General features: G+C 52.8%; 7 protein-coding genes across 7 annotated transcripts; 4 read left to right on the forward strand and 3 right to left on the reverse strand.

Moving 5' to 3' along the window:
- Positions 1-742: 742 nt before the first annotated feature.
- On the forward strand, positions 743-6,000 carry N7458_010326 (putative Ras GTPase activating protein; the record flags this gene model as incomplete). The annotated part of the gene is made up of 3 exons (XM_056913708.1): positions 743-4,712; positions 4,771-5,049; positions 5,111-6,000. 3 exons carry the CDS (start codon positions 743-745, stop codon positions 5,998-6,000), a joined length of 5,139 nt encoding a protein of 1,712 aa, XP_056762557.1.
- Positions 6,001-6,528: 528 nt separating this feature from the next.
- N7458_010327 (ENTH domain-containing protein) lies at positions 6,529-8,442 on the forward strand (the record flags this gene model as incomplete). The annotated part of the gene is made up of 5 exons (XM_056913709.1): positions 6,529-6,610; positions 6,695-6,726; positions 6,839-6,918; positions 6,984-7,065; positions 7,135-8,442. The coding sequence occupies 5 exons, from the start codon at positions 6,529-6,531 to the stop codon at positions 8,440-8,442; spliced, it is 1,584 nt and encodes a 527-aa protein (XP_056762558.1).
- Positions 8,443-9,800: 1,358 nt separating this feature from the next.
- Positions 9,801-11,043, reverse strand: N7458_010328 (adaptor protein NBP2; the record flags this gene model as incomplete). Its single annotated transcript, XM_056913710.1, has 2 exons — positions 9,801-10,160; positions 10,204-11,043. The coding sequence occupies 2 exons, from the start codon at positions 11,041-11,043 to the stop codon at positions 9,801-9,803; spliced, it is 1,200 nt and encodes a 399-aa protein (XP_056762559.1).
- A 1,375-nt stretch (positions 11,044-12,418) lies between these two features.
- On the reverse strand, positions 12,419-13,540 carry N7458_010329 (uncharacterized protein; the record flags this gene model as incomplete). The annotated part of the gene is made up of 1 exon (XM_056913711.1): positions 12,419-13,540. One exon carries the CDS (start codon positions 13,538-13,540, stop codon positions 12,419-12,421), a length of 1,122 nt encoding a protein of 373 aa, XP_056762560.1.
- Positions 13,541-16,894: 3,354 nt separating this feature from the next.
- On the forward strand, positions 16,895-20,426 carry hmg1 (HMG-CoA reductase; the record flags this gene model as incomplete). Its single annotated transcript, XM_056913712.1, has 2 exons — positions 16,895-20,019; positions 20,090-20,426. The coding sequence occupies 2 exons, from the start codon at positions 16,895-16,897 to the stop codon at positions 20,424-20,426; spliced, it is 3,462 nt and encodes a 1,153-aa protein (XP_056762561.1).
- A 2,006-nt stretch (positions 20,427-22,432) lies between these two features.
- N7458_010331 (putative cell polarity protein) lies at positions 22,433-25,106 on the forward strand (the record flags this gene model as incomplete). The annotated part of the gene is made up of 2 exons (XM_056913713.1): positions 22,433-24,643; positions 24,705-25,106. The coding sequence occupies 2 exons, from the start codon at positions 22,433-22,435 to the stop codon at positions 25,104-25,106; spliced, it is 2,613 nt and encodes an 870-aa protein (XP_056762562.1).
- Positions 25,107-25,760: 654 nt separating this feature from the next.
- N7458_010332 (glycosyltransferase family 8 protein) lies at positions 25,761-26,868 on the reverse strand (the record flags this gene model as incomplete). Its single annotated transcript, XM_056913714.1, has 3 exons — positions 25,761-26,244; positions 26,317-26,752; positions 26,832-26,868. The coding sequence occupies 3 exons, from the start codon at positions 26,866-26,868 to the stop codon at positions 25,761-25,763; spliced, it is 957 nt and encodes a 318-aa protein (XP_056762563.1).
- Between the last annotated feature and the right edge of the window lie 1,043 nt (positions 26,869-27,911).

Here is a 27,911-nt window from a genome sequence, read left to right on the forward strand (position 1 = left end):
CAAACAGAGCTTGATCGACCAACTACTGTGTAGTGGGAGGGAGGGGCATGGTGGACTATGGCGGGCAAAAAGTTGATGGTCGCACGGGACTACGAGACCCTCTCAAACTTGCCAAATCGATCTCGGCCACGCCAAGACTGCAACTATCCTGCCCTGGTTTGACACGTCTAACACGGGATAGATACAGAGATGAGCGCTAAGTTGCCCACAGCACGGTCAAATAAAATACCGACTGCCTGCTGTTCCCACATCGGTAGCAGCAACCTGTTGCGATACTGTACTCCGTACGGATAGTAAGAAAGCAAAGGGTGGCTGAGGATCGACGGCGATCACCTGATCGAAGCTAGACCGGATTGGGAGATTTGTTTTGGGACTGTCCCATTTGGGCTTGGGGATCCCGGTCGCACCTGCCCAGTTTACCCTCCCCCCACTACCGTCCGACCACCATCAACAAGAATTCCATCATCGGGCTTGCAAACGTGTGTCGTACTCGGTTCCTCACCAACCCTTCGACTACCCCTCCCATATCCGGAAAATATTGTTTCCCTGCGTCGCCAAACCGATGCGACGACGTGCTTGAGCTCACATTCCGAAGCTTCACTATCAACAAGGACGCCAGGCTGCGAGAGCTTGGATTGGACTAAACAACGCCCCCCGCTTCTGCTGTAGGAGCAGGGATGCGGTCAATCGAGAACGATAACTTCGCACCGCTTTTTGCATTCTTGTCGCAACGGTAAAAGCGATGTCGAGTCAATTCCCGTCGCTCAAGCGCGCCCAGACGGATCTTCCAGCGCAGCCAACAAGCCCGCTGCGACACGGATCTACCGCGTCAACTAACTCGTCGGCCTACTCGGTTGCCTCAAGCTCATTTGCTCCCAGCCGAACAAGCACGGTTTCCTCAAATGCCTCCATCTCGAGCAGTTTAGGCCACCATCGAGGCAAAAGTGAGACGGGCTCAGCGACAATGAATTCCAATGGAGCGGGAAGCTGGTCGAACGGCGGGACAACATATGAAAACATCCGCCGGTCCCTACGACCTCTTCAACAGGCACCCAATAATATTCCATCTGCCACCAAGCCGATTGCGTACCGACACTCACGAAGTAATACGATCGACGAGTCACGAATCACCAAGGAGTACCGGCCTAGTACTCCAGAGTCCCCTCGAGTCCACTTCAAGGAGAACGAATCTCCTCGGTACAGAGCAGCTGCATTCGAGCCGCAAACGCCGCCAAGGGGAACTACGCCTCAACATCTATCTCCGACTCCTACGCCGGGGTCGTCGCGCCCCTCGTCACCTCAGAAAACGTTGTCGAATAGTCCACACCCTCCACCTCTCACCACAGCTCTGTCGGCGCCTGAACTTGAGACCTTCCAGAAGTCATCGACGCGCCATCTGAGAACTCTGTCCAAAATCGCACAATCCGGTGACAATGACGAATTCCAATTCAGTGCGGCCACACAGTCCGTGGTGGGAATGCAAGGGAGACGACGATTGAAGCGTGCGGATTCCGTCGCTGGTGGACGAAACGGCGCGGTGTCCCCAGAGAAGCCCAAGGTGTCATCCTGGGCTGCTGGGAACTGGATGGATCAACAGCGACAATTCCTGCAGGCCTACGAATATCTCTGCCACATTGGAGAAGCCAAGGAATGGATTGAGAGCGTTATCCAGAAAGAGATACCGAAAATTGTAGGGCTGGAAGAAGCCTTGCGAGACGGTGTGACACTTGCAGAAGTGGTGCAGGCCATGTACCCAGATCGAGTCCTGCGCATCTTCCGACATGCAAAGCTGCAATATCGCCATTCCGACAATATCGCCTTGTTCTTCCGATTCCTTGACGATGTGGAGTTGCCCGAATTGTTCCGTTTTGAGCTTATTGACCTTTACGAAAAGAAAAATATTCCCAAGGTGATCCACTGTATTCACGCCTTGTCCTGGTTGCTATTCAAGAATGGAATGTTGGACTTCCGCATGGGCAACTTGGTTGGTCAGCTCGAGTTCGAACATCATGAGCTTGAACAAACCCAAAAGGGCCTGGATAAGGCGGGAGTCAGCATGCCTAGCTTTGCGGGCATGGCCGCGAATTTCGGTGCAGAGCCAGAACCTGAACCGGAGCCCGTTGAGCCCGAGGAAGAGCGAATTGACCGGGAGCTACACGAAAATGAACACTCGATCGTCGAGTTCCAAGCTCAAATCAAGGGCGCGACGCTACGGTTGAAGCTCGGGACCATGATGAATGACCTCTGGGATTTCGAGCCTCTGTTGATCGACCTGCAATCCCGCCTGCGTGGAGACTGGGCCCGACAAATCAGCCAGTATCGACTGAGCATGCGTCAATTTGCTGTGCAGCTGCAAGCCATCAGTCGCGGATTCATTGTGCGCCGTCGCCAGAGCGGGGAGAAGCAATGGCGCGAAGCACAAGAGACTGATGTTCTCCAATTGCAGAGCCTGATTCGTGCTTCAAGAGTACGGGCAGAAGCAAAACTTTTGCGAACGTGTGCTCGGCGCGAGGAATCTGGTATCAAGCAATTCCAAGCTGCCATCCGAGGTGCGCTGCAACGAAAGAACGTCTCCGACCAGTATGAAGAAACCCGTTATACCGAAAATGATGTTACGACTCTCCAAGCGGTAATCCGAGGTGCGATGCAACGGAAGCAAATGAATGCACAGTCTCGGGAAGTTGAGCAAGCCAGCAACCCAGTCAGATCATTGCAGGCAGTGATTCGCGGAAACCTTGCCCGTCAAGAAATGTCCCAAGTGAAGGCCTCCCTTCAACATGAATCCCCTGCTATTACCTTCATTCAATCCACTATCCGTGCCCTGGCGTCTAAAAAACGACATGTTCAGCTCTTGGACGCTCTGTCCATGACTGAATCCGAATGTACCGCCTTGCAGGCAATGGTACGCGGTGCTGCCCTGCGCAAGAGCAATTCAGTTCTTCACTCAGAGTTAGCCCAGCATCAATCTGCTGTCACTACTCTCCAAGGCATCCTTAGGGGCAAGGCGACCAGGAGGTTCCTGGAGGAGCAGCAGGCTTCGTTGAAAGAGCAAGAAAACACTATTTTGGACCTGCAGGGCAAGATCAGAGGTGTCCTACAACGCAAGCGCCTGGCAGCAGAGCGGAAGGAGCTCGAGAAGCACGAGCAGCTGGTTGTGAGCCTTCAGTCGCTTGCGCGTGCCGCATTGCTACGCATTGAGGTTGGGGGGATTCTTGCGCGACTTGAAGAAAGTGAAGAGGAGATCGTTCAACTTCAAGCATTGTCGAGGGCCATGCTTGTACGCATCCAAGTTGGCCAGGCATTGGCTGACCTAGAAGACGAGGAGGAATTTATCATCGACCTCCAGGCTCGTATTCGGGGTAGCCTGGTGCGCAACCGCTTTGAGGAGAGACGCCGTCACTATAATGAAAACATGGAGAAGGTCATTAAGGCCCAAAGTGTTATCAGAGCTCGCATCCAAGGCCAGGCGTACAAGAGCTTGACAAGCGGCAAGAATCCGCCAGTCGGCACAGTGAAGGGCTTCGTTCACCTTCTGAATGACAGCGACTTTGATTTCGATGAGGAAATTGAGTTCGAGCGGTTGCGGAAGGTGGTTGTCCAGCAGGTTCGTCAAAACGAACTTGCAGAGCAGTACATCAGCCAGCTCGACATCAAGATTGCCTTGCTTGTCAAGAATAAGATCACACTCGATGAAGTTGTCAAGCACCAAAAGCACTTTGGTGGCCATATCGGCAACCTGCTGTCCAACACCGACATCTCCTCTAAAGACCCCTACGATCTCAAGGCCTTGAATAAGACCTCAAGAAAGAAGCTCGATCAGTACCAAGTGTTTTTCTTCCTCCTACAGACACAGTCACAATACCTCGCCAGACTGTTCCGTCGCCTTCGAGAACTGAACACTTCCGACAAGGAGTACGAGCGTATCAGACACCTGATGATGGGCCTCTTTGGATACTCGCAGAAGAGGCGCGAAGAATACTACCTCGTCAAGCTTCTTGCTCGCTCTGTCAAGGAAGACATCGAAACCTTTACCGCACTCCCTGAATACCTGCGCTCCCACGCGTTCTGGAACAAGCTCTTTGGCTCCTATGCAAAATCACCTCGAGACCGGAAGTTTATGCGTGATGTTCTGGGCAGTGTGGTGAAGGAGTCTGTCATTGACAACCCAGAGCTTGACCTTGAAAGCGACCCGATCCAAATTTACCGCTCTTCTATCAACAACGAGGAGCTTCGTACAGGCCAACGCAGCCGTCGGCGACCGGATCTCCCACGAGAAGAAGCCATCAGAGATCCAGAGACTCGCGAGACGTTCATTCAGCATTTGCAGGATCTGCGTGACATCGCTGATCAATTCTTTGCTGCTTTCGAAGATTTCCTGTATCGCATGCCATTTGGTACCCGATACCTTGCGCAGCAAATGTATGAGAATCTACTCGCGCGGTTTCCAAACGAGGACGCTGGGTTTGTCCTGCAAACAGTTGGCCACTGGGTGTGGAAGAACTATTTCCAGCCCGCCCTGCTCGAGCCCGAGAAGTACGGTGTTGTGGATCGTGGTCTGACCCAAGAACAAAAGAGAAACCTCGGTGAGATCTCCAAGGTCGTGGCTCAGGTTGCTTCTGGTAGACTCTTTGGCGCCGAGAATGTCTACCTTCAGCCGCTCAATTCCTACATTGGCGAGTCAATACAAAGGCTTGGTCAGATCTGGGGACAGAGTAAGTTGATGTCATCCATCTCTTTCGCTTTCGTTTATAACAATCTAACATCAAACAGTGATCTCGGTACAAGACGCCGAAGCCTACTTTGATATCGATGAGTTCAACGATCTTTACGCCAAGGCCAAGCCTACTCTTTACATCAAAATGTCCGACATCTTTTCAATCCATCAGCTCGTGGCTTCCGAAATTGATTTCATGTGTCCGCACCCCGATGACATCCTCAAACAGCTTGTGCGGGATCTTGGAAACGTGAAGAGTAACGAGAATGAGTTGATGGGTGTCAGCTCTACGGAGATCAATCTGACACTTAACCCAAAGCTTGCTCAAACCGAAGGTATGTACCCGCGGAGATAGCCATCCACCAGGACGCCAGCTGACCAACCTCTTTCTCCCAGATCCGGAAGCCGAGATCAAGGCCTTGTTCATGGAGACCAAGAGATGTATTCTTTATATTATTCGTGTCCAGACTGGCGCAAACCTGATGGATATCATGCTCAAGCCTCCAAGTGATGAAGATCGACAACGTTGGCAGACACTGGTACGAGAGGAATTGAGTACAAATAACTCTCGTCGGGGTGCCTACTCGGAGGCCAGCACCTTGATTGACATTGGGTCCATGGACTACACGGAGCTCAAGGGTATTGCTCTGGAGAACATCCTTCGCCTTGAACAGGCCGGCAAGATCAGTCGACATAATCATTACCAAGACCTTTTGAACGCCATTGCCAGCGACATCCGGACAAAGCATCGCCGCCGCATCCAACGAGAGCGTGAGCTGGAGGGTGCACGAATGACCTCAACTCGCCTTAACGACCAAGCCCTCTATCTGGATCAACAGCTCAAGACCTACAACGACTACATTGAGCAGGCTATGATCACGCTGCAGAACAAGAAGGGCAAGAAGCGATTCCTCATGCCGTTTACCAAGCAGTGGGATCATCAGCGTGAACTCCAAAAGTCGGGCAAGGTGTTCAAGTTTGGTTCGTACAAGTACTCCGCTCGCACATTGGCCGACCGAGGTGTGCTTGTCGCCTGGAAAGGATATACTGAGCGGCAGTACGATCGAGTGGATCTTACCATCTCCAGTAACGAAGTTGGAGTTTTCACCATTGATGGGAGCAGCGGCAACATGATGGTCCCTGGAGCCAATGCCCAAGTACCACTTGACGACCTGCTGCAGGCCCAGTTCAACAACACACAATTCATGGACTTCTTTGACGGGCAGATGCGAGTTAACGTCAACCTCTTCCTGCACTTGATCATGAAGAAGTTCTACAACGAGTAAAGCTTATGTTCATGGACTTGATGAGGGATGATGATTCGGGGTGGAGCATTCTTAGTGATATCGTTTACGTTTTCATGTTTACCTTCTTTGTTTAGATACCTAGGGTATTTTCTTTTTGCTTTTGGATTTTGATAGCGATAGCGCCTCAGTTTATACGGGCACCCAAATGACATGTACACAATTGCATAATTCCTCGAAGACTGCAATCAGTCATCTTGCCTTTAGTCTGATTCCTCCGTAGCCAATGTTGGTAAGCTGGGAATGATTACTCCACTTCTATGAAGTTGTTGCCCGACCGGGGTCAGGGGTTGCCACGTGACTGCGTGGCGCATCGAAGTGGAATCGGCCAGCTGGAAACCGGCCGGACTCCCCCACTGACTACCTCCCCTTACACCCCATTGCTGGCGGGCCTGAATCGTTTCTTTCTTTCGAAAGATCAATCGCTTGACTGGATTGCCCGTCCTTTCTTCGCGACATTCATTTTCTCCTCCTGCGCCCGATTCAGTCCGACAACAGTCACCCCTCGCCATGGACTTCTCAAACCTCCAAGACAAGGTCAGCAACCTGACATTGTACGACCTCAAGGCCGGTGTCCGTAAAGTTCAGAATGGTAAGTCAACCCAGTTTGGAATTGCTCCCGCTGTATTTCATTATTTTGAAATTCCGGGATACCGGGCTGACCGCTGCGTCATAGCCGTCATGAACTATACCGAGATGGAGGCGAAGGTCCGTATACCAACCAAACTTTCGTTGCGCAACGATCCCCCGAGCTGTAGAAACCGAGAACGAGGCGATCGCGCGATTCGTTATGGGACAAACTAGCTTACTCGAGCACTAGGTCCGGGAAGCAACGAACAATGAACCTTGGGGTGCCTCGACTACATTGATGCAGGAGATCGCCAATGGAACACACAGCTAGTCAGTGGTGCCCTCAATTATTGCAAGTTAAGCCGAGTGGTTCATATGCTTATCATTCGATGCAGCCAATTGCTCAACGAGATCATGCCCTTGATTTACAAGCGATTCACCGATAAGAGTGCCGAGGAATGGAGACAGATCTACAAGGTGCGCGGCATCGCCGACTCGGTTTCAGGAAGTGTTAGCACTGACATTCTCTTTTCTCGCCAACTCTAGAGTCTCCAGCTTCTCGAATTCCTTGTTAAGAATGGCTCAGAGCGGGTGGTCGACGACGCACGATCTCACATGTCGCTGTTGCGGATGTTGCGGCAATTCCACTACATCGACGTGAACGGGAAGGATCAGGGTATCAACGTACGCAATAGGTCCTCAGAGTTGGTCAAACTTCTGGGCGATGTGGATCAGATTCGCACTGAGCGCAAGAAGGCTCGTACCAATCGCGACAAGTTCGGTGGTTTCGAAGGTGGCATGGGCGTTGGTGGGGGTATGTCTTCTGGCTCTAGCCACTATGGTGGTTTTGGAAGTGATAGCATGGGATACGGCGGATACAGCGGTGGTGTGTATGGTGACGGCGGAGGTTTCGGCGGAGCCTCGAGTGATTTCCAGGACTCTAGTCGTGACACCAGCCGTCGCGGTAACCGGTTCGAGGAATATGACGAGTACGACGAAGGAGAATCTAGCGCCCCACGGCGTGAGTCTGCTGCAGCTCCCAGGGCCAAGCCAGAAGCGAAGAAGCCAGAACCTGCACCGGTGGCAGACCTCTTTGATTTCGGTGATGACGAGCCTGCGGCCACTACTACAACGGCGTCCTCCACTGCTGCCGGCAAGCAGCCCGCCAACAACGCGCTGAACATGCTGGACTCGACCGCAGATGATGACGAGTTCGACGACTTCCAGTCTGCCACTCCGGCGGTTCAACCCTCAGCGCCTGCTACGGCCAACTACTCCATTCAGCCCCCTGCCTCCACTCACAGCACCACCTCCAGCACCCAATTTGCTGCACCGGTACCCGTCTCAGCCTCGCAGGGCGCCAACATCAATGGCATTGTCGGCTTCACATCGGCCACGCCAACTCCCTCTACCAGCTCCCTCGCCTCACCGGTGTCGCAGACCGCGCCTATCCAGCCGCAGCCCATGGCTCCAAAGCCTTCGGGATACCAGGCCGCTATGCCCAACTATTTCACCTCCGTCTCAACTGGTGCCGCCCAGCCATTCTCCTCCCACGCCGCCAACCCCTCCCTCTCCTCTCCAGCTGCTTCCACCGCGGCGAGCAAGCCCGCTGCCAAGACCGCGGGCAAATCTTCTGGCGATGCATTCGGCTCCCTGTGGTCCACAGCTAGCGCTAGCGCTGGTATCTCCAAGTCCAACGCAAACGCAAACAAGGGCCCCAATTTGGCCAGCATGGCCAAGGAAAAGGCCAGTGCCGGTATTTGGGGTGCCCCAGCTGCATCGGGTTCGTCGGCCCAGTCTCAACCCCAACAGAAGCAGGGCGGTGGCTCTGCATTCGATGATCTGCTGGGTTGATCTGCTTTTCTCCCACCAATGACGACATAGTCAGCATTGTAGATTTGATGCTGGTTTTGTCTAAGACCGAGTACGGGATCGCCCTCGTGGGCCCGGACAGGAAACATGGCGAGATCGTGCATCCAGTCCCATAATGTCCAAGCTGATTTGATTCATTCGTTGGCTTTTGTCCACAAACCCAATTTTCTCCCTTTTTTATCAGCTTCTGTGTTGTTGGTTCGATGGGATTCTCACGCTTTAGCAAAGCAGCTCTGAAAATTTCTTTCAATTTGTCTTTTTCCTTTCCTTTCTTTAATTTCCATCGGATTTCATCTTAGTAAAATGCCCTTGCGCTATTTTTGTTGATATATACCTCCCCTATACCTCCACCATGATGCCAAAAAGGAAACCAGAATGGGCTCCCTCGTGATTTCTTTCTTTCTTTAATGAGGTAAATTGCCAGGTAGATAGATAGGGGGAATGTTATGAACGGCACTGAATGAACACGATTACTATACTTGATCGATAATCGCTGAACCTTGAAAATGAACTAGCTTCATGTTCGGTGCAGAAAGCTACGGATACAATCCCTCTGCAGGAAGTAAGGTCAAATAGAAGTTAAATAGGCATTACGCTGATGCTAATTGATGCTAGGACAACGCCTGCGCTGAAGGAAGCTAGATACAAGTGCGAGGGGGGGGGGGGGGGGGGGGGGGGGGATTGGGTGAATAAGGGATGAAGGACGAGGAGAGACAATCATAGATAGGATGTTTGACAGAACACAGAACAAGGAGCAGTGGATATTGAAGAACAATTGTGCATATTTCAGAGGAGATTGGAACTTAATTTCTGTTCCATCTGGATTCTGTCTCTCTTGATGAGCCTTGCTTTGTTGTGGCATGGAGAGAAAGACTGCGGCGGTATTTGCGGGATGGACTTGGGATATCAAGTGTAGATGGATGAAGTGCAGAGATGGGAGGCAATTCGCGGTGGAGAGTGTTGTTGTAACGGAAAGAGAACTGTTCAAGTCCTGAACCAGCTTCTTCTGGTGTGTAATGGCATGTTAATTGGCCGGCGGGCGCGAGGCCTGTGTTCTTGAATCTCTTGTGGAAGTACTTGGCCGTCAATGCCAGCCCAGAGGGAAAGATAAAGTCTCCATCAATGGGAACGGCGCATGACGGTGGCAACAATGTGAGGTGGGCAAGATCTTCGACACGATCAATGCCCTCCCTGATGGAAGGGCGAGAGAAGAAGCTCGGTAATTGCCTCTGATATTCCAAGAAATGTTCGGCACGGGGGAACACCTCATCGGAGGGGAGTTTGCAAGCTGCCGACTGGGGGCCTTTGAGTGAAGGCGCTTATACATCTTGCCTGGGATGTCAAGTCTTTGTCATCATGCTGGATCGATTACCAGGACCCTCGACGGTCTTTCCAGTCTCTGATGTTGAGTGAGATTCATCCATGCTTTCAGCGGGAATCGACGCCGGCGTATCACCGTTCGTTCCTCCGTGGTTGTCCTGAGTAGGGGTTGAGGTGTGTTCATCATCGGTCATATCCATGCCGGTTGATATGCTGCCTTCGGTGACATCCGGATTGGGCTCCCCGTTCAACAAGGTCAGTCCTCCTTCGATGTCTCGGAGAAGTCGAACAAACTGCTCTGGGACGAGACCGTTTTCTCCTGTCTTCGGATCCTCGGCGACTAGCCAGCCTTCGCCATGCCGGTATGAAACATAGATCACCTGGCCCTCAGTGAGGGGGGAGCTCATTTTCGTGCTCGCGCACAAAGTCAAATAGTGCGACGGCTTTTCCATGCATCTCCTCGTCCGGACAGCCAACGGCAAATTGATAATCATTTGAGTATCGATCTCCGCGTGTGGAGTCATCCTCTGACTCAAAGCCAGCTTCCTGCGCATAGCCTGGCTGACCGCCATATGCTACCGAGTATCGTCCTTCATTTGCCGGGTATGTAACATATTCACCACCGGGACCATCCCCCACCCCATCCCCACCATTAACATAGTAGGTCTCGCTACCATCAGGATTCAGACCGATGAATGTGCCACGGTCTGAATTTCCAGCGACCAACATGCCATGCTCATCTACCATGCCGTTCATATCATTCACGGTGGACTTCTTCCGCTGGCGCGATGAGGTCACTACTGGACTGTGTAGGTCTTCATCTTCACTGTAGGGAGGTCCATCACCGAACGACATGGCCGGCAATTGTTGGTGGCCTTGATTGCTCTCCACGTTCCAACCACCCGTAGTAGCCCACGGCCCTTTCGCGGTGTCCCAAGAAGTGGGTGGATCGGACAAGCGCCGGTATTCGCTAGCGGGGGTCGACACCCCCGAGGCGTGTGGTGGAGGTGGTCCATAGTGCAACGGATGAATTGACGGGTAGGCAAAGTCTCGAACCAGGGCATACGGGAGGCTGGAATGGAAGACGGGGAACACGTGGGAGCCAGGTCGTGACCGGTTCTGGGAGACGAACGAGATATTGGAGTATGTGGAGAGTCGATCCCTTGCGCTCGGAGATGGCTTGACTGTATTGTCAGTCAAGATGGGAGGGAGAACCTGTAGGTTGCTCGCCGAGAGGGTATTTGGCGATGCCGGAGAGGTCATCTTGAGATCGGAGAAAGCGCAAACGAGGGGGGAGGGACTGTTGACAAAAGGGAGGAAAATCAAGTGGCGCTCAGGTATCGGCAAGATAATTGGGGGTAATTCATCGGTCGCGATCCCTGAAGTCTAATTTTGCATGGTGATTGGTAGGCGCGCCAACGAGATCCCACTTGCGATTGAGCGTCGTGAGTCCGTCAACTGGATCCGACGAGAGGCCAGGTGGGGGTCTCGTGCACACAACCAGGGGGTATCGATACCAACTCGCTTGTTTCCAATCGCAATTCAAAAAGGCCAAGAGTCGTCTGTATCACCTAGGACCAAACCGTGGTGGACGAGAAACCTCCGACGTGGAGAGATCGGGAATCGGCAAAAGCGAGGAGGGGAAGGACAGTGCGCCTTTTGGGAGAGGGCCGGCCTGCGGATGTCGAGTCGTGCACGGGTCCAGGGCAAACAAGTAACGAAGAAACCCCACGAGGAGAATCAATCGAGGTGACGGGATAGTTCGTCAAGCGCGGAAGGAATGTGTGTGTCAGAAACAGGGCGCTTTTAGAAACGGAGAGTGGTGGTGGGTGTTCCAGGCGTTGGTTGTCCCGCAGTGGACGACGGAAATGCTAAATATAGCAGAAACTGCACGGCAAGTGTCAGATATAAATGCAGCCCAGCGCTCATGCGGTAGAGCAGGAATGAAGTCCTCGACAAGGTGGGAAATGAATCGCCGGTCTGGTTGTATTCGCAGGGTATAAGGAATATGGGCCAGGGGTTTCCTCCTGCGGGTTCTTGGAAGGGAAATGGAGGGCCGAAGATGGGGGCATTGGGGGGCATACCTTCAGCTTGTAAGAAGTGTACTGAGGGTGAAATGATCAGCACAGGCCGAATGAAGTGTGTTTCGGGGGCAGCGACAGTATTAGCAGGGTTTGCAGCAATTCGGCCACAACCAAAACTACCAGCCAGTCGACGAGTCTGAAGCAGAACAGAACCAACAGAGACCAACGACTCCCTTCGCATTCGCTGGACTGGAGGGACCTGTGGGAATTGAAGCTTCGAGGGGCTTAGGTCAGCGTCACGTGCTAGCGTGTTTCAGATCGTGGGCTTGGCCGTTTTGGGCGTTGGGTGGCTGGCCCGACTTTAATTGCGACCAGCGTAACGATGTTATGCATTGTCTATCTTAATGCATTACTTACAGTCTTCTCTTGTGGATACAGATATACTAGAATATTCAACCTCACTTCTGATGTACTATCAAGTGTATATAGTTTGATCTCGGGAAAAGGAAAGTGCGATTGGGTATCAAAATAGATCGAAGTGTACAGTGAAACACCATCCAAGTGCGAATTTTTTCTTTTTCTTCTTCTTTTCCATTCAACCCTTTCATACCACCCTACGCCATCCAATCCTTTCTCTTCAGTCTTTTGCTGCCCCTTGGAATCGGAGTCCCTGTGGGGATCGCTTCACAGCCTCCCACAGTGACGGTCTTCTCGGTTGTTTTCCAGGCAGTCACAGTAATGACTCGAACCACCTCTGTCGACGTGAGATACAACGTAGAGGCTGACTCTGGAGCATATGGAATCGCCGAAGACGGCTGAGAAGATGGATGAACAGTTGTACCAGTCGCCACTGGGACGTCGTCAAGATTGTCAAACTCCGATGGAATAGCAGCCTTGTTAAGATCCTGACCAGTGACATATCCCTCCTCTCGAGTGTTCCCAATCTTCTGTGATGTAGACGCCATCACATCCACATCCATGCAAGTAGTGTAGATCTCCGTTTTGCCATGCGGGTAAGTGGGATCAACGCCCGGGAGAGTGGGCCAGTCCCACACCCAGTAGAGGGTATACAACTTGCTCGTCGGGGCAGTAGAGGGCAGCTTGATATCCTGCTGGCACCACATATCCGCACCCATAAGTTGATTGGCCTGATGTGGGTATTCTTGTTGACGCGCCTGCGAGATATTGCCGCTGTTGATCTGGTAGCAGCGGCCGTCGTCGAAGTTTTGTTTAGATAACAGCACGCCCCGTCCATCGCCCCCCGTGCCGTCACTGTTCCAGACTCCGTGGACATCGAGAATCTTCTCACCCACTTTGGGTTTTGTTGTCCCGTACACGTACACGGTTCCCCGATTTGCGGGTTTCCCAGGTTGGTTCCAGGGCAGCGTGACGTGACCGTTCTCCTGGTAGCGAAGTGCAACTGCGTCGCCTGCGTTGGCCTGCAGTCGGGGGCTTCCGGCAGTCTGGGTTCGCTCTTGTTGGGTGTCCTTGCACAGTTTGTCGGAGGGTAGGACTAAGGTCACATTTGCGCGACTGGAAGGGGGGATCAAGAAGGTCATTGTGGTATCGCTGAAGTCAGAGGCGGTGCGAAGGACGTTCCCTCGTGGATATCCTGGAGCGCCAACAAAAGTCCCATTTGGGGCGATGACGGATAGTTGTTCTACCCAAGTATGGGCGTTTATGTCTTTTGCGCATGAGAGGAGAAGGAAGAAAACTTGAAAAGGTTTTGGTCGCATGTTGCCAAATTTTCTCAAGGAATGAATCGTTTGGTAAAGAGAGCGTAGTTCCGGGGATGGTGTTCTTTGAGTAAGTATGTGTTCTCAAAGAATAATGTCACGATTTGAGCATCAAAGAAAGACCGTGGATATATGGAGATAAGAGTGCTCAGACGTTGTCTTGAATTAGGGTCTTGGACTGAGACTTTGTTGTCTCGGAGAGATGGGTGAATGCTTATATAGAACAGGGAGATGACGGAAGGGGAGATGAATAGGAGTTGATGAAAGGAAAACTCTAGGCATTCACACCAACCCATGCTGGACCAGGGCAACAAGGAAAGATAATGGAAGCAACCAGATCAAAGGACCTGTTCCAAGGTACTCTGCGTCTCAAGGCACCAAAGCAAGCTGGGTCAAACACAATGAAGACAACGGTGGCAGCCTGACTTGACCAGCCAGCGGGCGAGAGGCAGATATAACAAGGACGGTCATTGTGACAAATATAGGAGGTCCGGCTTTGGCGAGAGCCGTCGTCGGGCCTAATTGGGGAGACAAACAAAGCAAGCTCAACCCTGAAGCAGGACCGACGTCACAGTTGAAACGATCGATCTGTGCCGATGGGCTGTCATGCGAGCCTATATCTGTCCAACTGCCAAAGGATGGGAGGCTAGAGGGTGAGTGATTGGTTGAGATGGTTGCAAAAACGACGGAGCCGGAGATATTCTTCAAACCCTGAGACGATCTCGGAACCTCCTGGCGCTAAGAGAGTGCTTGGCTGTACTGGACCTATCCCTGCAATGGGAGCATGGAAAATCGCGTCGAGGATAATCTGCAGGTGTTGCAAGTCTTCAGGGATTCGAGCGCGGCGGCTACTTTTATTGGCCGAGTGAGGAGACTCTCTTAGCGCCTCGCCCTCTCAGCGCGGCGGGATCCTGCTGGTTCTGCAACGGCGGATGTCCTGCATAATTCGAGGTAAAATTAGGCCTGAGGATTATAAGGATAACCTTTGTCTACTCTAGAGGTCTGAGCGATGGTCTCTAGCATGGCAGGCGTAATTTCTACGGCCCTCCTGTCATACCTCTAGATATCTACAATTCCAATTTCGTCGAACTATATTCGTTGGTGGGGGCCCAGCAGTTGTAGGACCTGACGGAGAATAGGTAGGAATACTTTGAGTATCCTCCAAGGTAGAAGTTTCAACAACTAATTTGTCTATAACTGCCTAATATTGCATTTGCACTATCATCCATCTGGTATACGCTCTGTGCCCGGCATCTTGGAATTCATAGTGTACCGCTCGTTGAGCTGACAACGATGAATGCCCAGCAGAACACCTCCATCCACACCGCTGGACTTGGCCTTCTATAGCCCTATCCATCCCGGATCGTGCTTGATCACTTCCGAGCCCAGTGGATACAACCGGAACAAAGCGCAACATGCCCATTATTGACAGACTCACCGGAAGATTGACCGTGCTCGTCTCCGTCGTCGGATATCCATCTTATCTTGGACTTTTCATCTCTCCAGACGCTTGGCACACTCGGTAACCGAGTCTCACTGTGGATAGAAGCCGCGGGGCCGCCAGCGACAAGACGAAGCATGATTTGACTTGAGTTATCTGATTTTTATCTGATTTCTCCGTCAGCTCCACAGAGTGGGTTTCCCATTCAGTCTGTTCAACGAGACGAGAGCAAGGCAACTGCCACGTCCGCCGGTCGTCGGAATGGGTCTTCGGACATTTTGATCAAGATTTTTTTTTAACTCTTTTCGGGGAGAGCGTGATGGGAATAGAAACCTGGCTGACGTGGACTGATCGTGAGACGATTCCCGCGAACGCGCTTGATTGGATCGCATTCGCATTACCAAGCAAACCCTGGAAGCAACAGGGCCAAGTGGAGCCTGCGCTGATCGACCTGCGAAAGAGTTCAAACCCGAGTCACACCCACAAATCTTGGATATCGGCAATATTATTCTGAATTCGCGAGAGAGAAAGGCGGGCGTTGGAATGAAGGGCTGCAGGTATGATCTGACGCTGTGTGTCTAGACAATACCTTCACCCCCGGAATCCGAAGCCAACACCGAGATAAGCGGGCTTCGGGGAAGGGATTGGAGGAAGAGTGGCTGAGCTCTTTGTGTAGGCAGCCACATCCTCGAGCCTAGCATAGCCATCTCGTTAGTGGGTTCGTGGGCTAAAGGGGCGAGGGGGTTTAGAGGGCTAAGCACAGTACAGTAGCGTACTGTACTTTACTCCGTCCACCGATCCGCCCAAGCTATGATCCGACAGTGTCTGTGCAGGGTAGCTGGGACTGGCCATAATCATCCAAGCCATTAATATTGGAGAGCGATCGGGAAGATCGCTGCCAGATATATCCTCTCAAAGTGCAGCTTCCAAGTTGCCAGTTGCCCGTTACCTGATTTCCGCCCTGGTCACGTTGCCACCGCTTTCTTTGCTATACAAATTCCATCGAGCACGGAGAATCATCTACGAACCTTAATCTGGGAAGAAGTACCGGGTTATAAGTCTTAAGGATATCTGCCTGATGATCTCACAGCCCAGTAATCGCCCCCGTACTCCGTACATACTGTATGTACCTCATCTAGTAATTTCTTTGCTCCTTTTCCCCCAGGTTTAGGTTGGATTGCCTCGATCGGGAAGCATTGGGTCTCATTGTTCTGTTGGATTGTTCTTGACTTTCTTTGCTGGGCCTTGAACTATATACGAGCGAGGTTTCCCCCTCCTCAAGACATCTCCTATGACTATCCTGTGCTCGGTATTATTGTGCTCTCTCCTTCCTTTTTCTCCCTAACCACAGTTCCACCCTGTTCGGGGCTCTATTCGCCTCCTAAGTTTTCTTTCCTTTTTTTTTCTTTTCTCGTTTTCCCCACTATAGTACTGGCGTGGCTTGGCGAGACCCGTTGTCGGCGATACTTAATTCCATCGGCGCGGTCCCCGGAGCTCTGAGTATTTTGCAGCCTTCAGGGGGTCCCCATGCTCTTCCTACCCACCGCGACAATCCAATTGCTTGGACGGTTCTCGTGTGCTTTGCCCTCTTGTTGATTCTGTGGTACATACTGTTTGCCCCCTTATCGACCCTGTGTGTCCTTGCTGACTTTGTGGGTAAAAAAAATAGTTCCCGTGGGAACTACCCAGTGTCTTGAAGAGCACCGCCTCTCGTGAGCCACATGCGGCCCTCGATCTAGGACTTCAACCCTTTTTGAGATCCTCTCCCTCCTTGTCGTCTCGGTTTTGGTCGAAACGAAGAGCACTACGGCGGTAATTCTCGCAGGCCTTGGCCCCTGCGGACCGTCTCAACCCCCCTCTCAACGCCTTCAACAGGACGTCTTCCACCACTCCCCCGACTCTCCCCTGCCAGAATGGCTACCTCGTTTATTTCCAAGAGATTGCGGTCCACAGAGGCCGATCAGGATGCGGAACCAGGCTGGATTCGTCGTCAGGTCACTTCCGGTCTGCAATGCATCTCTCGCCGTGCCTGTGTGCACCCCATCCACACCATTGTGGTGATTGCGCTGCTCGCCAGCACAACCTACGTCGGCCTGCTCGAAGGCAGCCTACTGGATACCGCGCGTAATCCTCGCAATGTGGCGGGCCAAGTGGATGTCGATACTCTCCTCCAGGGCAGTCGTAACTTGCGCCTCGGCGAGTCAACGGGGTGGAAGTGGCAGGCCGAGGATTCCTGGGTCGACTCGACCGTAAGCACATCCAACGGGCCCCCTCCCTTCCCAATAAAGTTCGATTCTGACCAATTCCCCCCATATCAGCAGATCGAGCAGCCTGCAGCTCACCACCTCGCTCTGACCACCTTCATCTTCCCCGATTCCAACTCCAAGTCGGCCTTGACCGCCCCGGCGGCTGACGATGTCCCGGTTCCTGCCAATGTCTCCGCCCACCCTGTCCCGCACACCCCGAATTTGTTCTCGCCCTTCTCGCACGACTCTTCTTTGGCGTACACTGTGCCTTTTGAACAGGTTCCCGACTTTTTGAGAGCTGTGCAGGAGATTCCTAACCCATCCGCCGAGGAGGAGGAAGAGGAGTCGAAGAAATGGATCATGAAGGCCGCTCGCGGTGCCACCGGCTCCCGAACTGCTCTCAAGCTCTGGCTCACGGATGCGTGGAGTTCCTTTGTGGATGTCATCAAGCATGCCGAGACCATTGACATTGTTATCATGGCTCTTGGTTACATCTCGATGCACTTGAGCTTCGTGTCTCTCTTCTTCTCTATGCGCCGTCTGGGATCTAAATTCTGGCTGGCCGCTACCGTGCTTTTCTCTGGAACCTTTGCGTTCCTGTTTGGTCTCTTGGTTACTACCAAGCTTGGTGTGCAGATCAATCTTCTCCTGCTTTCTGAGGGTCTTCCATTCCTGGTGGTGACCATTGGCTTTGAGAAGCCCATCATGTTTACTCGGGCCGTTCTGAACGCTTCCGTGGACAACCGCCGTCCCCGCCCCGGTGCTGCTCCCCGTCCTCTGACCTCGAGCACCCCTGGCTCTATTCAGGACTCGATTGCCACGGCCATCAAGGCGCAGGGCTTTGAGATTGTCCAGCACTACTGCATTGAGATCGGTCTGTTGGCTATGGGTGCTGCCTCTGGTGTCCAAGGTGGTCTCCAGCAGTTCTGCTTCCTCGCAGCCTGGATCTTGTTCTTCGACTGTGTTCTGCTCTTCACGTTCTACACCACTATTCTGTGCATCAAGCTGGAGATCACTCGCATCAAGCGCCACGTTGCACTCCGCAAGGCTCTGGAAGAGGATGGTATTACCCATAGTGTCGCTGAGAATGTTGCCTCAAGCAACGACTGGCCCAACGCCGACTCGGATGGCAGCGAGGGTGACACCAGCATCTTTGGTCGTAAGATCAAGTCCAGCAGTGTGCGCCGGTTCAAGATCCTCATGGTTGGTGGCTTGATTCTGATCAACGTCGTGAACCTATCTGCCATTCCCTTCCGGAACACCGGAAATGGCGCCCTGATCTCCCGCTTGTCCAACGTCATGGCTCCAGCCCCCATTGATCCCTTCAAGGTCGCTGAGAACGGTCTGGACGCTGTCTACGTAGCCGCCAAGAGCCAGAAGCAGGAGACTATGGTCACCATTATCCCGCCCGTCAAGTACAAGCTGGAGTACCCGTCTATCCACTACGCGGCTAACGAGGACACTGGCTCGTTCGACATCGAGTACACTGATCAGTTCCTGGATGCCGTCGGTGGCAAGGTCCTCGAGAGCTTGCTCAAGAGCGTGGAGGATCCCGTCATCAGCAAGTGGATTATTGCTGCTCTGACTCTCAGCATCATTCTTAACGGTTACCTCTTCAACGCTGCTCGCTGGAGCATCAAGGAGCCCGAGCCCGTCATCGCTGCCCCCAAGGAGCCCGTGGCGCCAAAGGTCTACCCCAAGTTCGAACCCAATGAGGAAGAATCCACCCGGACAATGGAGGAATGTGATCTTATGCTCAAGCAGAAGCGTGCTCCCTTCTTGAAGGATGAGGAGCTTATTGCTCTGTCTCTCAAGGGCAAGCTTCCTGGTTATGCTTTGGAAAAGACCATGGAGAACGAGGAGTTGATGAGCCGTGTGGACGCCTTCACTCGTGCCGTCAAGATTCGCCGTGCTGTGGTCGCCCGTACCCCCGCCACCTCTGCTACGACTAGCTCTCTGGAGAGTTCCAAGCTCCCCTACGAGCACTACAACTACGGTCTGGTCCACGGCGCTTGCTGTGAGAATGTCATTGGTTATCTGCCCCTACCTCTTGGTGTTGCCGGTCCCATCAACATCGATGGTCAGAACTACTTCATCCCCATGGCTACTACTGAGGGTGTCCTAGTCGCCAGTACCAGCCGTGGCTCCAAGGCTATCAACGCTGGCGGTGGTGCGGTCACTGTCCTGACTGGCGATGGTATGACTCGCGGTCCTTGTGTTACCTTCCCTACCCTGGCTCGGGCTGCCGCTGCCAAGGTCTGGATCGACTCAGAAGAGGGTCATAGTATCATTACTGCCGCCTTCAACTCGACTAGTCGCTTTGCTCGTCTTCAGAGTCTGAAGACTGCTCTTGCTGGTACCTACCTCTACATTCGCTTCAAGACCACCACCGGCGACGCTATGGGTATGAACATGATCTCCAAGGGCTGCGAGAAGGCCCTTGATGTTATGTCCAAGGAGTGTGGTTTCGATGACATGTCTATTATCTCGCTCTCTGGTAACTTCTGTACCGACAAGAAGTCCGCTGCTATCAACTGGACTGATGGCCGTGGCAAGTCCGTTGTCGCCGAGGCTATCATTCCCGGTGACGTTGTCAAGAGCGTTCTTAAGAGTGATGTCGAAGCCCTGGTGGAATTGAACATCAGCAAGAACCTGATCGGTTCGGCCATGGCAGGCAGCTTGGGTGGCTTCAACGCTCATGCTTCCAACATTGTCTCCGCCATCTTCCTGGCTACTGGTCAGGATCCCGCCCAGAACGTCGAGAGCAGCAGCTGTATCACGACTATGAAGAAGTGAGTTTCCACTGAAAATTGATGATCTCAACCCTTGGTTTTGACTGGCGATTCTAACAAACAAAAACAGCCGCAATGGCGACCTCCAGATCGCTGTCTCCATGCCCTCGATCGAGGTTGGCACCATCGGTGGTGGTACCATCCTTGAGGCGCAATCAGCCATGCTGGAGATGCTCGGTGTCCGTGGTGCCCACCCCACCACCCCTGGTGAGAACGCCCGCCAGCTGTCCCGCATCATTGCGGCCTCCGTCCTGGCCGGTGAGCTCAGCCTGTGCGCTGCGCTCGCTGCTGGCCACCTTGTCAAGGCCCACATGACTCACAACCGCAGCGCTGCCCCTACCCGGTCGTCCACCCCTGTGTCCGCTGCCGTTGGCGCTGCTCGTGGCCTGTCCATGACCTCTAAATAAAGAGACCGCGACCACTTCGATCTGGCCTGCGGGAACGAGTCTCTGTATATCGTCCCGCGACCCATGACACCCTCATGATACCATCCTGATGCAGACCACCGGGCAAGCACATCACCTTGCCCTTCTTTCTCCTCACATCTCATTCCTTCTCCCCCATGACTGGGCCCTTCTGGACCTATTATGCGAGGGACATTGGAGGAAATACCTGTGATGGTACTCTACCAGCCGGATCAATCGATCCTTGGCTCCTTCTGAGGGGGCCTCCTTTGGAGGGGTTTCCCCTAAAACCGCACCCAGCGGATACGAGCTACGCTCCTGTTCTACATTTTGTACTTAGTGTTTCCGGATAGATATGTCGGCCGATCATGGCCTATGAAACGTGTATTTTGGGTTTGAAATCAATATTCTTTTTAATGTTCCTTGTTGCGAGCTGTGATGGTGTTGAGAGATGTGTGGATTCGGAAATCATACTAATCAAATTCAGAGTCGGCTCAGGACCTAGTCCAGCATACGCGAGGGTCTATATGATTCTATTTCTATCTGACATACCTGGGATCACCACCCTCGATATGTGCCTGCTTCGCGGCTCTCGCTCGCCATCATTTCATGGATGTTGACTTTGGGTGCCTCGGTGTCTTAGATTTGCCAGTCTTAATCGCCCATGACAGTCAGCCAACTGGGCTAAATCGGGAATAGTGCGAATAATACCGGGACGACGATGTGATTCCCGTGCAATACACCGGCGGTACAGCGCCTTCAACCCTCCCAAACGGCGTTAGTCTCGTTCGTTCTGGGGAGAGCCGAAAGGTCTAGACTATCGACTCCTGAATTGCCTTTAGGGCTTCCCCCCCCCTTGGCCCTGTTAGATTCTGGTCGTTATAGGGTAGTTACCGACAGAGTCCCAGTGCTGAATATTAATAAGAAGTACTCCGTACAGTGTGAAACTTGCTCATATTCTCCGAGTGATCTACCGAGCCGGCAGGGATTCTGCAGCCTGAAGGAAGGGCGCAGCAAGTCTCCGAAGGCGAGTTCAGCCCCTGGTGTGGCTCGGGGGGGCTCCCTTGGAAAGTCGAACCTCGACTCTTGGCAGCGGATGGTGGTATTGTATTTACAGCGACACTGTGGTATCTTTTTTCTTCTATTTGATTCCTTGTCCAGAGTCCCGAGAACTCTCTGGATTTGTGACGGGTCAAGGCAAGAATAAGGCGAAACGGCACGAGCGAGCGGGAAGAAAGTCTATAGATCTATTGACGCTAGAGGCGCTGAAGACGCGGAAATTGATATCATGCTAGTGATGTGATATCACGAATGGTTCGTTCCGGTAGTTGCTTCCCAGTGGTTCCTGAGGCGTGATGCAGCGTGTGCGAGTGGTGATCGAACAGGGACAGGAGTACTCCGTACAGTAGTCTGGATGTGTATTGAAGGTCGAGGAGAAGTTCTCCGTACTCGGTATTGACCAACAATCAACGGCTGCTCGGAGTCTGGAATGAAGAAGTCGTGAAAGTGCATACCAGCGGGTCCGTACAAGGCGTACGGCCCGTCAGGGGAGCTAACTGGGTTGGCTGGTTGAAAGAACTTCGGAGTCAACGGACATGAACTGACCACACTTTTGTTCATCCTCCTTACTATCCTTGTCTCCTTGATTTTTTTTTTCTACCTGCCCCCTTCCGTTCCAGTCCTTCACTCCTTCGGACCAGGACATCCTCGACGGGATCGAGTCTTTTATTTGATTTCTTTTTCTTTGATTCCCTTCTTCGGTCGGATCCTCGCCCTCCCCACCCCCCTTCTCGGCGGCTCCTCAGGTTTCAGATCGCGGTGTGGAGGCGAGACACTACGGTGGACCAAGACGTGTGCAGTGACGACGGTAGAGGCGTCCAGACGACTGTCCGACCAACCTCCTCTCAACCATACGGAGAGAGGAGACTATCAACCCACCCCTTTCGTGATTCACCGAATAACCCTCACCCCGGCCGGAGGAGCCAACTTGCTTTTCCTGCGGCCTTGATATGAATGGCCATTCCGGAGCCATGTCGCCTGTCTCCGTAGATGGCAGCGACTGGTCCGGCCTCAACCAGTATCAAAAGTCGGACCCGGCCTTTTCGCCAACCATCTCCTCGCGAGGGAACCTAGCCACTCCTCCGACATCCGGCGTCCCCAGCGCTCCCTTGAGTCCCAACAGCATTGGACCACCCGGCCCTGGCAGCGGCAATCCCTCTCCGCCCAGCTCGGTAGCAGCACGATCCAGCGTCGGTACACTCGGCGGCGATGCCCAGCGCGATGGCGGCCGACGGGGCCGACAGATGGAGGAGATCCTGCACCAACATTATGTGACCCTGAGACGATTTCTCGATGCCTCGATGCGCGAGGACCGGATGAACGGCCGATCGAATAAAGCCCGCGACAAGCTCCTTCGACTCTCGCCCACCCAGTTCCATGAACTGAGTACTGACGTCTACGATGAGCTCGTTCGTCGCCAGCAGGCCATGCCTCCTCCAGGCCGGCCTCCCCGTCTCGACGTGCCTCCTTTCCTCCCTCCACGCAAAGACTTCCACGAGAAGCGCAATCACGCCCGTCAGAAGCTCGCGTCGCTCCAGCACCAGCGTTTCCGAGATCTAGCGACCGATGTGTTCTGCGAGCTGGAGCGTCGGTTCCCACACTTCACCGGCCGCGGGCGGCCACCCCCTCCTGGTGCCAGACGGTCCCAGTCGCGGGGTCCTCCTCAGATGGGCCGGGGTTATCCGTCTGGTGGTCCATTCCCGCCGCGGCAGGGTTCTCTTGGAGGCCCACCGCCAGGTATGAACGGAGAGGGGCCGTTCCCGCGGGCTTTCCAGAGTAACACCATGGTCCCGAACAAGAGTACGATGGTGGAGGATAGTGATGATATGGGCGGAGACGATGACGAGGATGCTCGGAGTGATGCCTTCGCCTTGGACGCTGTCCTGAGCAGACGGGGCACAACGATGACTCTCGGGGATGGTGAGCGAAGGCTGCTACTGGAGAGTCAGACGCAAGTTTCGGCTCTGCAAGAAAAGGTTGAAAAATTGGAGGAACAGATTCGCCTGAAAGATGAGGAGATTGCTCGATCGTCAGATGTAGACCAGTCTGCTATCAGCCATAGCGAACGTCAGGAATGGGAGGACTTGCGGCATGATCTGGAGAGCAAGGTTTCAAAAGCGGAGGATCTGAATAGCTCGCTCCAGCTCGAGCTGGAGAAGGTACGGGCCGATCACGATAATATGGAACGCGAACTGCGCAATCAACTTGAAGAAGCCAGCCAGAGTGCGGGAGACCCTGCCCTGGAGGCTCGCTACTCCGAATTGGAGACCAAGCATCAGAGCTTGCAAGTGGAGCTACAACACCAGCAGCAAGTCACGGCAGAGGTGCGACGTGAGGCCTCTGAGTTCCTGATGGAGATGAAGACTCTTACCGCCCAGAGTCATTCGAATTGGGAACGCGAAGAGCAATTGTCCACCGACGTTCACAGGCTCGAAGCCGAGGTGGGTGAATGGAAGAACCGTTATGCCAAGGCGAAATCGCAGCTGCGTCACCTTCGCACATCATCTGGCGGGTTTGCGGATCACCGACCTGATGCACAAAGCATCATTGCGCAGGAGCATGAGCTGGTACAACCTGATGGCGTGGTTAAGGACATTCATGTTACTAAATTCCAAATGTCGATTGATGAACTGCTCCGCATCGCTCGCTTCGAGGCCCCCGAGCAGGTGTCCCACCAGATCAAGCTTGTCATTGTGGCCGTTCGTCATATGATTCAGGATGTGGACCAGGCTCCTCCGCCAGTCGACGGCTCGGCTACGCTGCGCATCAAGGCCAAAGGTCGCGTCTCTGCCACTGCCAACAACATGATTACCGCTGCTCGCAATTTTGCTGGCTCCAGTGGCCTGTCGCCAGTTTCTTTGTTGGATGCGGCTGCCTCGCATCTTTCCACTGCTGTGGTTGAACTGATTCGCGCGGTGAAGATCCAGGCATCGCCTGCAGATGCACTGGAGGAGGAGGGGGATGATGAGGATATGTCGCAGCAGAAGTTCCCGGACTACTTCAGCACCACGGCTAGCCAAAGGCGGCTCAGCAACCACTCTGAGTATAGCGTGTTGAGTCCTCCGGATCAATCGCACCCTGTGATGCAGAATGGCATGAGCAATGCCAATGGATATAACTACGGGGCTCCTCAGGGGGACCACGAGCTTCAGGAGCTGAAGGTAAGCCTCGTTCGCCCGCAGTATTCTTGCCTGGATAATCACTGACTCGTAACTTTCACAGCTATACGTTGAGGACCAGACTGATAGCATGGTCCAGTCCATTCAGGCCCTGGTAGCTAGCATTCGCTCCGAGTATGGCATCGAGACCGTGCAGACCTACGTCTCGGCGATCGGAGATATCGTCGCAAACGTGGTTTCTTCGATGGAAAACATGATTCACGACCGAAGCGGCGATACTGCCCTGCACGAGCGGACCGAGCAGGTGATCCACAATCTGGATGAATGCCGCGACCGGTTGATGAAGACTGCCGCCGAGGGACACAATGCTACCAGCCCCGAGCACCTGCGCGAGGTCACCAACCAGCTACCGCCCATTGCTTTTGAAACAGCCCGTCATGCCAAGGAACTCGTGCAGCGCCTCGAGTCGTTAGCCCAAGCAGACGACGATGACGAGTTCCGGTGATGATTCACTCACAAACATCCTTCCGCATTTGACAAACTTTCTCAATTCTTATAAACGAGCGCCGTGTTAATCGCACGGCCACCTTGCATCAAGTTTTTCTGCTCTTCTCTTCGCCAACACACTATTATCTACACTTTCTTCAACCTTTTCACTTCTTCTCTTATTTCTGTCTCTTGCTTTTAAGCGACTATCATCTGTGGCAACGAGCCGACAATGTCGAAATGATGTCCTGATATGTTTAGCATAGTCGTCGACTTGGGATTTGCGGCGGTTTTGTGACTTCTTTTTATATTCCTGGCCTTTTTCAGTTCATGGAGATAGTACTGTAATCTTATCATCATGATTTATTATCTTTGGATTGTTTGATGGAGGTAACGGAGTGAGATGTGTAGAGTAGGTTGTCTCGCGTCCCTGATTGCGCGTGAAGTTGCTACTCAGTCGTGAAGTACCTGTGCATCAGTGCTACAATAATAAGGGGTGATATTATTGTGTCCCTTGGTAAAATCTCCAAGTAACATAGAATAAGCAACGGACAAGCGACTAATGAACTTAAGATAATTACATTTGAATTAGACAATACGACAACAAGTCCGCCGAGTCTAAAATGCCATGATTGGGTACATCCATCTATCACAAAACCTCAGCTCCCTCACCTCAGAACTGATCCTTCAACCCCTTACTCTCTTCATCCTTCAACCGCGCTTCATTCAAAGACATCCACCACGCATGAGACGGGTCCTGACTCTGCTTGGAATCGCCCTCACCCTTCCGCTTAGCTTCCCATTCATCCCACGGCTTCGGGCTGAGAATGTAATGCACATTCTTAACCTTCTCATCTCGCCAAATAGCATCATGAACGCCCTTCCACCGCAACGTCTTGAGCGCATTGTAGATATACGGGATAGCAACCCACCGGCCGTAAAAGACGTCGCCCAGAAGCGACTGATCAGCGAAATCGTAGTTCCCCACTGTAGAAGAGGCGAGCTGGGCGCTGATCTTGTCGTATGTCCCTTGCGATGGATTCACCACCTGCAGACCTCCATTGGGGATCCCCAGGCCCGCGGTGGACGGGGCACCCACCGTCTGCGCGGTGACAGGGTCATCATGCTGGCTCGTGAAAGCGCAATTGGCCGGGATCCTATCGAAAGAGTCAGAAACAAAACTCCCTCCCATAAAACATCAAACAACATCGGGAAAGTAACATTCATACCAATCCTTCGGATAATGAGTCTTCTGCAACGGATTACAAACACAAGCATGACTCGCTGCAAAAACGCGATTCCCCGTTCCCGCCAACTCAGGCGCATCGAGTTCGATATCCATCAACTCGTCCATATTCTGCATCGCAACCATGTCGCTGTCCAGCTGGACGACGCGCTCATACTCGACAAGCGAGAAGGGGGTCAATTTGCTCCAGCAGTCGTAGAACCGCACGTCATTGGTGTAGTCCTTTGACACGGAGGGGAGGAGATACGGGACGTGCCGTTTTAGAATTCCCCTTGCGTCGAGGGCGACGTGGCCCTCGTCTGGGAAGGAGTCCGTGTAGAGGACTACGAGGGGATACTTGGAGTTGACTTTCTTGAGCGAGTAGTCTAGGGTTAGGAGGCCCGATAGATAGGCCGTGTTGGTGATGAGGGTGGTCCAGACTGGGGAGTTTTGTTAGTACTTAGGTACTGTGTGTTATGAAGAGTTCCCTCATGAGTTTTCTGGGGAGTTCATGCATACCTTTGGGACCACCGAGTGGTTGCGCGTGGTCTGCCATGATTGATGCCTGTTGTGGTTGGTTCGTGGGGTTGAAACTTGACCGTGGGGGGTTGTCAGTCCACTTGGTTGATCACACAACACTCGGACTTGCTGAGAAAAACACCGTAGTGTCTACTCTAAAGATCCAAAGACGTGCAATGTTAGAATGTAGGTTCAGAGGGGCACCGTGGCCTCCGGAACATCTTAGCCTGGCGCCCACTCGGGATCGGGATCGGATCGGTTGGAAGGCGGTAGAAGATGGCGCGAGAGCGGGGGGTGCCACTGTCATCATACTTTGTAGTAAAATAGTCTTTTCAAAATCAATTTATATGGGTTTCGGTGAGGGTGACGGGCGACTGATATGTACTATTTTCCTATTCCATCAATTGCAGGACAATTGTGTTACTTTGTGGGTTGGAAACCTGGGGTTTGGCCTACGGCAGCCCGTGGTTGCGTACGGCAACCTTGGTATCATTTACGACGACACTATACCGTGATATCGCATATATATTCAATCTATCCTTCGAAATAGCATGGGTGAATTCAAATGCCTTTGGAAATAGGACCAAATCCAGTGGTAAGTTACACAGGAACCAGTAATCATACTGCTATGCCATCTTACAGTATCAGATCAGAACCCGCCGATATCTCATCATCAATATTGCAGTCGTAGTAACAATCTGCATATGTTGACGTGCCATAAGAGAGAATATCTGGTATTCGTTAGCTAACAACAGTCGAATGTCCACTCGAATTTACAATTGAAGGGTGGGTACGGCAGTAAAGGGGTCCGGCCTAGCATAAGAGCTACTCTATCAAGCCCATTGAAAGCGGGCAATCCTATAGTAGCTTCTAGTTATGGTAAACCACCAACAAATCACTACGACCTCGATTATTTAAATAGCCTGCAAATCATGCTGGTAATTCTTCAATATAGGTATGGCATACTGTAGGATATACGGAGGCCTCCGCATTGACCAGCTCCCTTTCCCGGCCGGGGCGGAAGGGCGTTCCCGGGATTACATAAGCGTGAAGCTTTCCAGGAGCTTTTTCATGACGAGC

The sequence above is a fragment of the Penicillium daleae genome (assembly GCF_028827525.1).
Source record: "Penicillium daleae strain IBT 16125 chromosome Unknown utg000008l_segment0_segment0, whole genome shotgun sequence".
NCBI lineage: Eukaryota > Fungi > Ascomycota > Eurotiomycetes > Eurotiales > Aspergillaceae > Penicillium > Penicillium daleae.